Raw genomic sequence first — 15,626 nt, 5'->3', positions numbered from 1 at the left:
CTCCATAAATAAGAGGGCAGGACTTCTCATTTTTGTCAAAAAAAGGAAAAAAAAAATGACACACAACTTTTTAAAATTTTCAAATATAAGACAAGTTTGGCTTTCCTTATTATGCCTTGTATTACAATGAGATTGACCTTAATGCGAGATATGCTCATTTTGAATCTACAGAATTCTCTCAAGCAACCTTTTTAAAAATTTCTTCAAACTCACTATCATCAACCAATTTTAACCTTCATAGAAGGGTAGAATTAAGAAATATTAAACATAAATATTAAATTGAAATTTTTCAACAAGACTTCGATTAAAAAAATACTAAATAAAGTAATTTCCCCGCTTATTTAATCACATGAACTACCCCATAAATGGTGCTGTCTCTTGTCTCGAACCATTAAGAATATCACTGGTAGGACCATGCGTTTTTTGAACAACCTTAAAGATAAAGGGAACAAAACTATAAACATTTGAGAAGAACTCCACATTCACTTTCTTGGTGAAATTTGAAAGAGAATTTAGGTAAAATTTTGTTTTCAGATTCTGAAAATGAAAACTGAAAACAGAGAATTACACAAAAACAAAGCAACAAAGTTCTCATCTCTACTAATCTTTCATACAAAGCTTCGGTTCCCTGTTTTTTCCAACAATGTAGTGGTTCGATTAAATCAACCACACACCCTCTACTAGTTCCATTTCAAGAGTTGCAATTTGTAAGCCGGGCTGTGATGGAGGTTACCTCCCACACCGCCCTTCAACTGCAGAGGCAGAGGCTGATTTGAGCGTCGATTAGGTGATGGGAGTGGTTTGAGCAGGCAGCATAAGTTTGGGCAAAAATACTGTGGAAAGAAGAGTAACTGACCGATTAACAATACCAAACAAATAAAGGCATACTAAAAGAAGAGAAAAAAGGCACCGTCAGACTTACCCAAATAATATGTCATGCAATGAAGTTATTATATACTGTTAAGAACCTCATTCCTGCCCAAAATCAAAGGACAAAACTTCCTCCGTAACATCCAAAATCTCTTCAACTTCGACCTCTTTGGCTTCGTATTCCTCTTCCTCATCGCTGGCTTCGCCATCCCTCAGTTTCTGCCGCAACATCTTCTCTTCTTCGTGCAATCTTTTCCATTCATTGACCCACTTGTCCCAATCCTCCTTCAACATTCTACGCTTCTCACGATCCTGCTCGCTCAGAAGCATAGACACATCCTGATCTTCCGCCTCATACTTCTTACTGTACTTCTTTAGATTCTTCGCTATCTCTTCCTCTTTCTCAGGACTCAAGAAGGTTGGCGGTCTTGGCCGCCATGCAAACTGTCACAAGCCATACAATAATCAGAAACTCAATAAGGACTCTACAGAATTCATCACGATCATGAAACTAAATCGATCTTATACTTGTAAGCATACAAAAACCTTCAGTAAATCAAATACAGAGACTGTTTCTAGCTTAATATCAGATTTGAAGCTCTTTTATAATTACAAGAAAATATGATGGATAAATTACCTGAAAGAAGTGGTCCTTCAGTATTCTGTAGAGAAGCTTTCCATTAAAGGACCAGATGTTGAAGCCGTTTTCCATCTCATGAACTGAAGTAACCGCAGTTGCAACATACCTGCACAGATGCCAAACAACAAGACAAACTCAGCTGCCATTAACCACAAAGCAGTACAGTACATTCCGATTTCGGATCCAGTTTAAGAGCAAGATGCTCCCTAAATTACCTCCCAGTAGGATCCCACTCAATATCAGTAGCCATGAAATGCTCTGCAGTTGCCATTGTCTCCAGCTCATCAACGTTGTAAAATTCCAACTGTCCGTTAAGACCTTTCAGTCCAGCAAGAATGATGAAGCGTCCGGCAGGTGACCAGAAAAGAGAATTTGCCTGCTTGCCTTTGAGAGTTGTAAGTTTCGACACTCGCCCACTGTTGTGGGCAGTGCGCATTGTGTAAATACTTACATCTGGCCTGGGGTTGTCGCCATGAATAACTGCAAAGCGGTGCCCCTTTGGCTCCCAGGCAAAGGCAATAATCTTGTCGTTCTTATTCTCAAGCTCCAGAACTTCAATAGGTATATCTCGCTCTTTTATATGGAAAAGCTCAAACCCTGTGTATGTGCTCTTCTTCGTCTTTGTATATCTGTCAACCTTGACAGCAAGATAATCCCCATTGCTTTGCCAGTACATTTGACAATCGCTAACGCTAAAAAGATTTTTCTGTCTCAGCTCCTCCTTGCTGGGGATTTGAATAAGACTCACCTAGGAAACAAAAAAGAACTTGGAAATCAATTTAAATTATCCCTATTCGATAAAATTTGAAATAAAAGATTATGGAATAGTGACAACACAAAGGCAGCAGCGGAGTAGAGCACTCACCCTAGCCGGTTGATTCCCACCACCTAGCTCAGGAACAAAGATAGAAATAATGGGATCGGTAGGAGACCAGCAGAAATCCATAACATTCTCAACCTTCAAAGATTTCTTGTCAATAAGAGAGAAAGTCTCTGTTTCATAGACAGAGACCACATTCTTCCCAATCCTGGCAAAGTATTTATCGTCTTTCCCGCCACCCCACCTGCAAAAAGACAATAACATCTGTATCATCAGCAAGAAAAGAGCACTCTGACCAACTTGACAGCAGGGGAAAAAAACTAAGAAAAAAGACAAATCCCAAACAAACAAAAATACCTAAAAACAGGCCAAGATACGCCAGCAACACCACCAGTTCCTCCAATGGCAAAATCATCGGGACTTCCTTTGAAATCTCTCATAACTTTGCCAGTTCTCACATCAAAAATATTGATCACAATCCTCTGAAAGAATATATCATCAGCAATTATAGAAAGAAATATACATCCAACAATTGAAATAAACAATAGAAATAGAAAACCCTCACATTTGCATCACGAGGATTACTTGGCTCGTGGTTGCTGTAAGTCACTAGATACTTTTCACCAGGAGAAAAATCAATTAACTTAACCTGCATTTAGTGTATTAAGAGCTTGAGCCTTTGGGACATGGAAAGTACCATAAAATGGTTGGGAGCCTAAGACAATAGCAGACCTGTTGATGAGCAAAGCGCATCAGACGGTTAAAGGTACCTGCTCCACCCCAAACTGCAGCACCCTGTCGGTGAATTGTCGCTAGGTATGTCCCCAATGGGGACCACTGCACAAAACTCTCAGTCCAGAACTGTAACAGAAAAATATGTGGTTAGGATAAATTTGCCTTAACAGCCCAAGAGCAGAGACACCTGAGAGATATCAATACCATCCACCAACATCAACTAATCAATCTAACTAGAAGATAGGAGTAGCTTTAGATGCAAAACAAGGCGAAAACCCAACAGAGGCTAAAGATACTCACCGGACGCTTGTAAACAGGCTCGGGCTTTAAATGTCTAGCATCATTCCAAAAGACCTCGGTGTCAGATCCAGAACGAATAACAAACTGATCACGTGCTTTATCATCAGTAAGCCATTGTTGAAGATTTTCCTGAAATTTTCATAAGTAAATAACATCATGCTTCCATTAGAGTAAACCATTACAAGTCAATATAACATAGCATTAAGCATGGAACTTCTCAATTCATAGCACAACTTGATCCATAAATTACGTATCCTCCTAACAGTTGCTTTCCCTCATATCAATTCTACTGACCAGTTGTCACCAAAGCTCCTTATATAACCTTAGCATTGATCCAAAAATCTCCAAACCGATCTCTTAGAACAAATTTAAAATCTATTAAGTCAAATTTTGAACTACCACAAGCAATACAAGCTGGATTGAGAAGACATCACAGGAAGCAGTGAAGGTGCAAAATTAACTTTGCAAATAGTTTACCCCAGGAGTATATGGGCTAATTTGAGGAGGAGCCCACTCATCTGGAACTTTCATAAATCTGTCAAAGTCCTCGAACATGTTAACCGTGAAAATATGGGCTCTATCCAACTTATACCCATCGGTCTTCTCTCTGGCAAGCTCAGCCTCCTACAATATGAAGAAATTAAATGAGATATTCCATCCAAGGATCAGAACTACAGTATTATATTACACACAACAGAATTAATATTTCCAGCTGATTTTTTCCTTGAAAACAATCATAGACAACTGAATTAAACAAACTTATGGTAACGGATCTTCAAATGTATACAATAAACGATGCAGGCAACAAAATGCTAGGAAAATAACACTTGGAATGGAATACCATGAAGTTAACATATTATTGGATGAAGCGCATGTCTAGAGGAATCCAAAATATCAAACTAATGTTAATCCTCCTTCAAAAAAAAAATATATATATATATACACACACACACACACACACACGTACACACACGTATATGGTTAAAGGAATAGCAATCACTTAATGGAAATTTTTTTAACACTACAAAGAGAAATATTTCTAGAAACTTATTATATGTCGAACAATACTGCAAGCTAAAGAAAAGTGACAGTTTAGGAGATAGACATACCAAGGTAGGCCAAACGTGTGCATTTACGCATGGACATCAAACAATTAAACTCGACATCTATACACACATTCCACCACTGAATGAAATAGATGGGTGATGGTATAAATGAGGTGTAGTGCTAGTGTATTGATACAATTTATGGATGATAAGGACCTAGAGTTAAATTACCAACTAGAACTAGTAAGATGAGGATTCAAGTATCTGTCACTCTAACAGACGACCTCATCAAATGCCAGCTAGAACAAAAATGATATAGATGGGAAATTATCATTATCTTAATAAAAAATAATACTATATGATATCCTTTCCCCAATAATATTATTCCACAATCATTTCAATATAATTAAAGTAACATATTAAATTTGGCAGGCACGAGGGTGTGTGAGAGATAAAGAGAAAGTACCTGTGGAGTACTATACTCAATAAAACAGTAACCTAAAGTTTTTTGCGTGGTAGGATCAACGGGCATCCACAAACCATCGTCCTTGATAACTCCAATCTGACCAAAAATTTTACGAACAACACCTTCCAGCTTCTCAAACTTCTCCGGAGGAACAACTGGAAGATTGTCAACAACTATAATGTTTCCAAATCCAGAATCAAACTCTAGGCTCTCCTCTTGTAGAACTTCTTCATCATCACTATATAATTGTAAATAAATAAAGGAATAAGAGTTATGGAATAAAAAATCAGAAAATAACTAATTTAATCATCAAATTCCTAAAAAAGAAAAAAGCATTTTTAAGGCCTTGGGAGAGAAAAGGCATAATAATAAGAATCAGATGCAAGATAAAATGATAAAAAGTATATAGTTTTCACCTAATGATCCCAAAATCATCGCCAGGAGGGAGACGAATGGAATCAAGGTCAACTTGGGAAAGATCTATCCCAAGCCGACCAGCCGTGTCCTCAATTTCTTTCATCAGCATCACTTCCGCCATGATGAATCAACTCTGTTGGGATGCAAGAGAGGTCGCACGTAGAACTTTCACTGCAAGGAAAGTAATTTTTATTAATTAATTACGGAGCAGTTTTAGTAACTGTTCCCCCTTCAATAAATCTGAAGAGCTTTCCATCGGTATATTAGATGCTCGAAACCGATGAGAAGATTAATAACCATTGAAAATTTAAGCTTTAGTAACAATCCCATAAGAAAATATTAAAAATTTTGCAGTCTATAGCCATTCAAACAAACATATCATTCATCAGCAACCAAGTTCCAACTTCCACACAGACCAATTGACAGAAATAAAAGATAAATAAAAAAAACTCACTCACAGTGCAGGCATAAAACCAAAAAAAAAAAAAGAAAGAAAGAAAGAAACCAAGTTCGCATTAGCTACTGAGCAGGCAAAATAAATTCACTATGTGATAGAATGGCTCTGATTCTGATATAAATAAAAGTAGAAGTACCGTGAGATATATGAATGAGCCAGCGGCGCAGGCGACGAACGGCGAGAAATGAAATCGTGAGACAGGTGAGCGATGGTGAGATCGAGATTGAGAAATGAGATCGAATTGGAGACTCCGGAGAGTGAAGATCGGAGATGAGAGACGAAAATGAGAGGCAATGAGATTTGATATTGAGAGAGAAACCGAAGAAATGGAAGAAAGCTAAGCTTTGAGCGGCGGCAGGCCCAGGAGGACAAATAAGAAAACCTAAAAAGCCCTAAAACACACACACTCAAATGCACGTGTGTTTTTCATAAAATTATACCATTTAAATTTTTGAATAAATTGTGAATTTTTTTTAATTAAGATTAGTTTTATATAATCTTATAATAACATTTTATTTTGTTGATTGCACACTTTTTTTTATTTGATTAAGTATAGGGTTTTTTTTCGCGAAATCGAATATATCTTCATGATAATTGATATATATCTCTAATCAATAAGTTATGAGTTTGATTTTAAAAAAAATAAAATCATGAATTTGAAATCACACCCCTACAAGTATAGGGTTTTTTTTTTTTTTGCAATTAAGTATATGTTTGTCCTTCACGTTTGAGTATTTTCTTAATTTATAAAATAAACCTAATGAATATGGATTGTTGAAATTAAAAAGGATAATATTGTCCAAAAAAAAAATTTATAGAAATCTAAAATTGAAAGTTTTCATCCGAATTAACATTTGTGAAAATTTGATTGTGAAAAAATTCATAGAAGATTCAAACTTTGAGATATTTAGGTCAATATGTTTAAGAAATTCCAATCTCTTGTGAATTATAATACCCTTTATAGACGTTAATTATTGATATTATAATTGTAATAAAAATATTTAACTTTGACTCTGATGTAATGATATTCTCTATTTTTTAAATGATGGGTGAATTGTTTTTTCTATTATCATATTTCTCATTATTAATTTCAAAATAAACTTACAAAAACATTCAATACCTAAAATATAAACCTAACACTCAAAAGAATTAAAACTAAAAATCCAAATCCAATTGGAATCTTACTTGGATGCATTTTATAAATCAATAATGTGAGAAGAAAACATAAACTTAGTTTTATTTATCAATTACTTTTTATATAGACAAAACAAAATAAAAAAAACATTTATGAGAATGTCGGAAATTCAATATATCTTATTTGTTGAAAAGAAAAAACTTTATGCATTATTTAAAGAGAAAGACAGTATTAATTAAATACTAGTTTGTCATATTCCTGTTTATTGAAAAAACTCAATGACTACTATTTATAGTTTGATTTATTAAAAAAAAAAATAATAAACAAAAATGTTATGCCAATCATTTTCTAAATTTACCTCTTGTTTTTAATATTATATTTGCCTCTTCTAATATTACATACGATTCAGAACTCTAACATTAAAAAATGAAGTAGTGAGTATAAATTTGTTCAGAAGGTCATGAATTCGAATCTCACACACCACAATATTATACTCAAAAAATTAAGTAACGGATATAAAATTGTCGTGGGGTAATGTAAGTTTTATCATGCTACAGAGAGCCTGAGAGCCTGTCTACAAGAGTCGTAGCTAATGGTCAAAGAATTTCAAAATTGGAACTGTAAAGACCTAAAAAGAAATAAAAGCTTCTAAAAATATTCCAATACCACATTCGGTAATATCAATTAGATTAGCTTCAAACAATATGTTCCCCAAAAACTGTAACCAAACAAAGATAAAGATCAGTAGACATCGACCTAAAATTCTTCTGGTGTTCAAAATCCTTTTTTTCCTGCTCGTTCGTTGTTTCTGAACTAAAATGGAGGCAAACGTGCTCTGGCTGAGATGCCCACCAGTTCCGCCATTGCCCTCTGCTTCCTCAACCTTACAAAAGCTTTCAACCTCTCATTTCTCAAAGCGCCATTCTCCTGGTTTTGGTTAGTCATCGTACAACTTGCTTAATCGCTGTTCAGATACAAGTATTTACCGTGGCTTCTCATTTTGGCGATGGTTTGATGGTCAGTTTTGAGGAGCAGCTTGAGCAAGGAAGAGCCGCTTATTGACGGGCTTCCAAAAGAGTTCTACGATGATGTATGTGGATATTTTAATTTAACTACTCCTTAATTTGCTCTTTTTTGTTGATTGGGTTTGTATTTCTTTATCTATTTCTTCTTGCTCGATATTCGTGTTAATGTCAATTGATTGGTATTGTCTTCTTTCTAGACCCGTCTGAACCACTTCTGAACGTGAATAAAAGGAAACTGCTATACTTTCTTGGCAGTTCTTGGGCCAACTCCCTGTTTTATAAAATTTTTATTTAAAATGCCATTTCTTTTTACACCAAATGCTCGCTCTAACCATTTCATGATCTTCCTCTATGGCTGACTAAAAGTTTGTGATCATGATTAAACGTTATAAAATAACTTATGCTTCTTACCTTACCAATTATTCTAATGATTAAACGTTCGTGACCATGGGAATGAAGGAGGAAGAAAAGAGGGAGAACAATGGAGCAGGGGAGAATAAGAGGGGGAGACAGTGGGAATGGAAGTAGAGGAAAATGAGTTAAAAGATTATTTTACAAAGATGACAGATGTAAGTTGTGGTAGACCTCATTGATTTCGAGGTATAGATTTCTTCGACGTGGTGGAAACAGTGTGATAGCCAATGGAGAGGATCAATCCTCTTTCTTATTAACTGACCATTGCAAGACCAAAATATTGGTCAAAGAAATAGAGTGAACATTTTGGTTAAAAACAGTGATTAATAGATACTTTTTCCAATTATTTCACAAACTTCTCTAACTGATGTTTGTTTGTTAAACACTAAAAGCAAAATCTAATACTTTTTCCAATTATCCTTCTTTACTGAGAAGGAAGGGCAGTGGGCGGTCCTTGGATTGACATTGCCAAACAAACACCGGTCTTTTTCCGATTCACTTCTTACAAGGCCCAAAATGGGAAAAAAGTTAGATTATGGAAAGACTTGTGGATTGGGCAGGACTCTCTGGAGGTTAGCTTCCCCGTTTTGTTTAGCATTTCTGATAAAAAAGACAGTACTGTGGCTGATTGTTGGTCGGAAGATTAGGCGGATTGGAACCTGGGATTCAAAAGAGGCCTAAGCGACCACGAGGTGGATAGTTGGATCTGGCTAGTGAACTTATTGGCTTCCTTTCGATTCAGAAATGAGGAGGATAAGATGGAATGGAGCCTCGAAGGGGAGAAGAAGTTCACCACCAAATCAGCTTTTCACAAGCTAACGGAAGTGACTCCAAGATTCCTCTCTCATTTTGTTAAGGCCATTTGGAAATTCCCCTTTCCAAAGAAGGTGAAAGTCTTCCCATGGAGTATTGCTTACAAAAGCCTTAATACACATGAGAAGCTTCAGAAAAAACTCCCAAATTGGATGTTATCCCCCTCGGTCTGCCTTATGTGTCTAAAAAATGCAAAGGATATAGACCATATTTTTATACACGACCCTTTTGCTTACCAAGGGTGGGCCTTTATCATGCAAGGGTGTGGTTTGTTAGGCTGTCTCCCCCGTTCTATTGAGGATTGGGTGATGGAAGTAACACAAGGGGGTCTTTTGAAAGGAAAAGGAAAGATCTTGTGGAGCTGTGCAGCTCGGGCGCTTCTGTGGAGCATTTGGAGGGAAAGAAACCAACGTGTATTCAACAATCTTGCTCTCTCTTTTGACATTTTTGGTGAGAAAGTTCAGTTTACTACGGCCTTGTGGTGTCTTACCTATAGAAAATTCTTTTGTAATTATAGTATAGCTTCGTTTCAGCAAGATTGGCAAAATGTAATGCAGTAGCTCTTGGGGGGCTTCCTTGGCCATGCCGGTAGGCTGTCTTTTTTGTCAATGAGACGCCTTTGTTTCTTATATAAAAAAAAAAGCAAAATCTAATATGTGTTGTCATGGACTTAGAAGAAGCCTCTTTGACTGGGGAATGGACGAATGGGACAGCCCAGTTTCAAGGTGGTTCTTTAATGCTGGATCTGGGGCTTTGAAAAGTCTAAACCAATGCAGTCTTTAAATGCATACTTTAATTTGGGTAGCAACTTTTCGAGGTCTTTTATTTCCATTTGGTTCTCAAGATGTCTTATTAAGTGTACGAAGGATAATCTTTATTATCTTTATTGCTTCTCGTTTTTTGCTTTCAAGTTGGTTTATTATTGATGGCTTCATGGAGAAATGCAAAAGTCTCAAAGTAGCCTTTTAATTAAAGTCTTCAATGCTTCTTGTTTTTGGGTTTTCAAGGTGGATTATTATTGGTGGATTATAGGGAACAAAAAGTCTCCATGCAGGCTTGTTTCTTTAATTCTTCTTGGAAATATCGAAGTCTTTCGACATGCTTCCTCACAATTTTCCATTGCTAGCATTTATGCTCGTCTTAATTGGTGGTTTTTGTGGGATTTGAGGAGTCCTTTTTGTAGGAATTATTTCTTATTTGTTGAATTTTCAACTTCGAGAAGTTGACAGGTATTCTTTTGCTTTTGCTTCTCTTATTTAAAGGAAGGGGTTCCTTTGTGGTTTGTTCCAGTTCATGCATTTTCTTTCCGGTTTGTTGTAAGTTCTCCTCATTGGTTCCATGGATCTTCCCTTGCAAGTTTCTCAAGGAGACATCGTTTCTTCCCTCAAGTTTGTCTCAAGCTTATCTCCCTCTCAATTGGATGATTATTTATCCTCTCTTAAGTCCGAGCTTGTCAATATTGGCAAAGAAAGAACTCTTTGTATTGAAGCACGCACTATAAGAAAGATGGAGATTCAAGCTAAGCATAAAAGAGAGCTTGCTAAAGGTGTTAGAAATATTCGGGCCAAATATTCTCAGATGTTTAAAGAGTTGTTCCGAGATGATAAAGATGTCCTCCACGATATTTTTGATTATCAAAGTTCCTTAAGCTTATTTATGTGGTTCATTGCTACTGGGAGGCTCTACTAGAAAATTACTGTTTTGGTTTTTATGTCATTTTTCTTTGTCGGCTCTTATGTGTGGTATCACTTTGTTTACAATTTTACCTTTTTTTTTCTCTTTTTCCTCGCTCCCTTTGGGAGTCTGTATCTTTTGAACATTTTGTTCATTTTCATTAATCAATGAGAAGTTCGTATCTTGTTAAAAAAAAATTTATTCTACCTCAGGAATGGCAAGCTCGACAAAGAGAGAAGACAAAGGAGTTACATCGAAGGCGTCAGGAGGAAGATGAAGAAGAGGAAAGAAAGGTAGAAGAATATCGTGAAATTGGGATGCGTCTAAAAGGATTTCCAGAAGAAGATGTTATAAAAGCTCGAAAACTGGTTTCAAGCTTTATCCGAGCTGCTGAAGAAGTTGAAGAGGTTATAAATGATTAGCAGTAGCATAAAAGATTTATACAGTCATATAACTTCATCTTTCAAAAAGTAAGGTGTTATCTTAAATTCAGCATGAAGTTTTCTTGATTTTTCTTATGGGCCAAGCTTTTATGGCAATGCCCCAAATGATAGTCTTAAGCTAACCCAAACCAAAGTTCTCAATTAAACAATTAGAGTTCACTTCCTATAGCTTGCACGGTGTCTTGGATATGATTTGAGAATGAAGGATGTTGAGGGTCTTTTATAAGTATATCGTTTTGATCAGGTGTGATTATAGTGTTCTACTCTTGCGTAATATTTATTATGAACTTTCTTTGAATTTTTCCAATATCCTGCCATTTTTCACAAAAACCTCTTATAGTTAAATTAGTGCAAAACTGGCTTAGTGACTTAATCATATTCTACGTGCTTATCAATTGGAATGCAGAAAATTGAGGAAGCTGCTGAGAAAGGGGAACTAACAGAGCTTGTTTTATTAGTCATATGGAATCGACTTGATTTAGCACGCCGTGATGTATGTTGGTATTCAAATGCCTTTAATTTTCATTTACTTATATATTTTGAATGGAGCCTAGTTGTATGTGATTGAGTTAATAACCACTAGATGTTCAAATTGATACATCAATCAATAGTAAGGAGTTCCAGTTTGTAGTTTCTTCAACATTGTTGATTTCAATTATGTAGTTGAATTCAATAACAATTTGTAAATCAAAGAAAGATAAGTATGCTCTGTTCTCTCTCCCCTCTGTCCCTCCCTTTCCGTTTCCTGTTTGGTAAGGAAGTTCTTTTGAAATTTGAGTGTTCTTAGCCTTTTTGAGTGTGTTTCAATTGTCTACTGAAGAATGAAAGTTAGTAGCCGTTATAGAACTGGGAGTCGGATCTTTGCTCCCTATACAAGGGGCACCTGCGCCAGTATCTTTTGGCCAATTGGAAAAGAATTTTGTAATCTCCTATTGCATAGGGTTTACTTTTCTCCTCTTTGTTATTTCATATCATTTATGAAAATATTTTTATAAAAAAGGGTAGTCTATAGTATCTATGAAAAGAAAGGAAGGAAACTGGTTCAGTTACAAGGAAAAGAGTGAGGAGGTAGAAATCCTCAATGGAATATCCTTAAGATGAAGGGCCTCGTCCTAAATTGCTTTTTTGTATGAGTTGGGGATGGAAAGTGTATTAATTTTTTTTTTATTAACAAGAAACAAACTTTTCATTGATAATACGAAAATGAATAAAAAATTTCAAGGATACAAGCTTCCAAAGGAAGCGAAAAAAGAATAAGATAAACAATCAAGACATAGAAACCAAAAACCCATGAAATAGATGTGATTTGAAGCTCAAGAATAGATGCTGAAAAAATGTCATCGATAAAGCTTGCCAATTCAAAAGGACTAACTGCTGAGGAGGAAACCAAAACAATCACTTAACACAAACTGATCGCTAGAATGAAGAAGTAAATTCTGATTAAATTTTGGAAGGATGTGTGATTGGATAGCAAACTTTTGGCTGTGACATTTCCATATCTTAGTTGTAGTGGAGCCAAAATTTAAAACAACCTTTGGATCGTGGGACAACCATGCTGAGTACTGGAATATTGTGACAAATGACAATGAGTAATTTGCTGAACAAAGAAATCGGGGAGTTCAATACCGTCTTGTTGTAGTAAAAGCCTAGCAGAAGGATCAGATGGAAGATTTAGAATTTGTAGCCCATTGGTGAGTTCTTAGTGAAGTCTTAAAGTTTCAGTTTAACTGATGCTGGGGAGGTCTCCTTGGGAACGATCCTTCATATATGGTTCAGAAAGGAAATTCCCGAAAAGTCAAGATGTGGACAGCGGACATTCAGATCCTCAAAACAGCAGAGAGAGTACAACAAGGTGCTCAACCTGGGCATCGCATCCTTCGGTGCTTCCTTGTTCTAGAAAATATGAAAATATTAGTCTTCTATTCTTCCTTTGTTCAATATAAGTTGTTGGAGTTCATTACTACAAATTTTCAGCTTATCTTTGGTCTTTCATCATTCCTTGGAAGGAAAATATAGTTCTGCTTCTACGTGGTCGGACTCCCTCAAAAAAAAGGTAGGAATCAATGGGTCAACACAATCAGATCCATTCTTTCAAGCCTTTAGTTGGAAAGGTATCATAGGGTTTTCAATGAAAAAACAAAGAATTGGATGGAGGTGTCCAAGGTAGCTCAAATTAAATGCTTTTTTTTTTTTGGTTCATTAGATATGGACGTTTGCAGCTATTTCCATTGTAATTAATAATAATTTGTTGGTTTTTTGTGAACTTCATTCAGAAGTGTGTTTACAGCCGTTTTCTATTTTAGTTTATTGTAACTTTGTACATGTCAACAAAAATTGTTTCATGTTTCCAAGAAATGAAAAAAGAAAAACAAAATCACTTATGATTATGTATAACTTGCTCTCTCTTCAGGATGAAAAGGATGCAATTAGAAGTCTTGATCTGTTATATCGAAGGGTTGAGGTATGGTAATGTTTTAAATCATTTTGAACATGCTATATTTTTTAATGTTTTAAACCATTTTGAACATGCTATATTTTTTAGGATGTTATAGAACAGGTCCTCTTTAGGCACCCATGTGCATTCAAGTCCTGGAATTGTAGGTCGAGGCAGATGTTTTTAACTTATCCCCAAGAATCAATCTTAAATTTATTCTATCTATAGCAGTTGTATGCTTGTGATTTGCCAACATTTGTATCTTTTGAGTAATTTTTGTTCATTTTCATTAATCAATTTGAAGTTTGTAACTTGTTAAAAAAAAAAATCAACACTCATAAAATTAAAAGGAAATCTGTGCCACAGCTTCAACTTCACTTGTGAGGTTTTAATTTTTAACAAAGCAAGCAATAACCTAAAGAAACCGTAATTCAAGGTCAAATGATTTTGGCATTGGACCATGGCACATACTGTTATTTCTAGTCATCCCACTTTTTTTTGGCTGCTTTTTATTTTTATTTTTATTTTTTCCCCTTCAATTTTGCTTTGGAAAAAGAAAGCATATATGTATTCTCCTAACAATTCAAGATCTAAGTTTACTTCATATTTTAGACTGAAATTCTCAAACGGGAAGCTACTCCTGCCATGAGACTGCTTAACGAACTTTTGAATATGTATGACGGCTTTGATGATGAAGGGTGGCTAAAAGATTGCAGAAAACGCATGGTTGATACCTTTCCACGGGAGGATCCATTTAGCATTCTTGTTCCAGTTGGTTTAGACATTGATAAGGTATGGTACAAATATAATAGCTCAATTGTCTATAATTGAGATGTGGATGATGAAATTAAGGTGTGGTTAAAATGAATCTAATTCAGCTTTTGACCTCTTCTTTTTATGGTTAGCATCAAGGGCCACTACGACCATCGCTTGAAGCTGATAATACACTATTGAGAGTAGACTTTGTCAGAGAGGTTGATGAATTGCTGCAAGAAGTTCGACCGGATGAGAGTGAAGTGCAATATGCAAATGCAGGTGGATTTGATGTGGAATCGGTGGCAAGTAGGTTGAAACAACAGGAGAAACAACGGACAATAAGGTTGGTTGAAGCACTGCTAGACTTATCTATAAACTTGAAGTGGTAGGGAATGGGAATGAGAATGGAATATGACCTTAAAGTTTTAGTGGAAAAGATACGAATTTCAAGGATCGATTTCCAGTTTAGGTTTTTGCAAATAGTTTTTTCTTTTTTATTGTAACATGTGTGTGGTATGAAGATTCGAAACTCCAACTACCTTAAAGAAAGAAGTAGAAGTCTATGCCGCTGAGCTATATTTGTGTTGGTTATTTTAACAAGTAGTTGCTGGAATAAGACGATAGAAAGACCTAAGGTGTAACACAGATTCGATATCCGAAGCATCAGTCTTCCACTATTTGTAATGCTCGATACATAGATTTAAATAGTACAGTCATATTAATCTGAGAATCCACAAGCATTCCAGCTTAAATTTTTTATTGTGCTCGGCGGGGCTGCAGAGCAGCCTCCACCGCTCGATCTTGGTATTGTAGAAGCTTTACCAAGCTCAACAAATTGTTTTTTGTTCCCTCCGTTGCACCCTGTCAAATCCAGTTTATGCTTTTTATGTGCTAGATGTGTAATATTGTCCCCACAACAAATTTCCGTCTTTTGCCTGAATTTCTTGTTGATGTTCTTTTCCACGTAGCTGTTTTCCTGCTAAGTAGGTGGCCACCATGGTTTGAACTCTTTCCTTCTAAGGCCTTTGCTATTTACATTGGTCCTCATTGACCACTTGGGCCATCCCATGATGATGGTTCCTTATCAGCCATCTCCCTATTCCCCTAAGAAAGAGTATCTTGAAGATATGCCTTTTGATTTTTAGTCTCACTGTTATCATCGATTAATTCCTTCATCTGAA

General features: G+C 35.9%; 2 protein-coding genes across 3 annotated transcripts; one reads left to right on the top strand and one right to left on the bottom strand.

The window, feature by feature from the left end:
- Nucleotides 1-463: 463 nt before the first annotated feature.
- On the bottom strand, nt 464-6,119 carry LOC111023980 (eukaryotic translation initiation factor 3 subunit B). Its single transcript, XM_022301529.2, has 13 exons — nt 5,888-6,119; nt 5,294-5,465; nt 4,878-5,115; nt 3,843-3,989; nt 3,366-3,494; nt 3,063-3,191; nt 2,896-2,979; nt 2,688-2,812; nt 2,376-2,574; nt 1,726-2,258; nt 1,508-1,616; nt 923-1,314; nt 464-833 (listed from the first exon to the last, which is right to left on the bottom strand). Exons 2-12 carry the CDS (start codon nt 5,413-5,415, stop codon nt 970-972), a joined length of 2,160 nt encoding a protein of 719 aa, XP_022157221.1. The 5' UTR covers nt 5,416-5,465; nt 5,888-6,119; the 3' UTR covers nt 464-833; nt 923-969.
- A 1,447-nt stretch (nt 6,120-7,566) lies between these two features.
- PAC (pale cress protein (PAC)) lies at nt 7,567-15,122 on the top strand. Of its 2 annotated transcripts, XM_022303781.2 has the most exons (7): nt 7,569-7,822; nt 7,909-7,976; nt 11,025-11,219; nt 11,662-11,748; nt 13,666-13,716; nt 14,302-14,481; nt 14,595-15,122. In XM_022303781.2, the coding sequence occupies exons 1-7, from the start codon at nt 7,705-7,707 to the stop codon at nt 14,832-14,834; spliced, it is 939 nt and encodes a 312-aa protein (XP_022159473.1). In that variant the 5' UTR covers nt 7,569-7,704; the 3' UTR covers nt 14,835-15,122. The 2 variants fall into 2 exon arrangements, with proteins under 2 accessions (XP_087981994.1, XP_022159473.1); XM_088125868.1 differs by lacking the exon at nt 11,662-11,748 and having other exon boundaries at nt 7,567-7,822.
- Nucleotides 15,123-15,626: the final 504 nt, after the last annotated feature.

Source organism: Momordica charantia (assembly GCF_013281855.1).
Source record: "Momordica charantia cultivar OHB3-1 chromosome 6 unlocalized genomic scaffold, Mcharantia_2.0 BLBB01000006.1, whole genome shotgun sequence".
In the NCBI taxonomy this organism is placed as follows: Eukaryota; Viridiplantae; Streptophyta; class Magnoliopsida; order Cucurbitales; family Cucurbitaceae; genus Momordica; species Momordica charantia.
The sequence above is the reverse complement of the archived record's forward strand: the minus strand, read 5'-3'. Positions and strand labels throughout refer to the sequence as shown.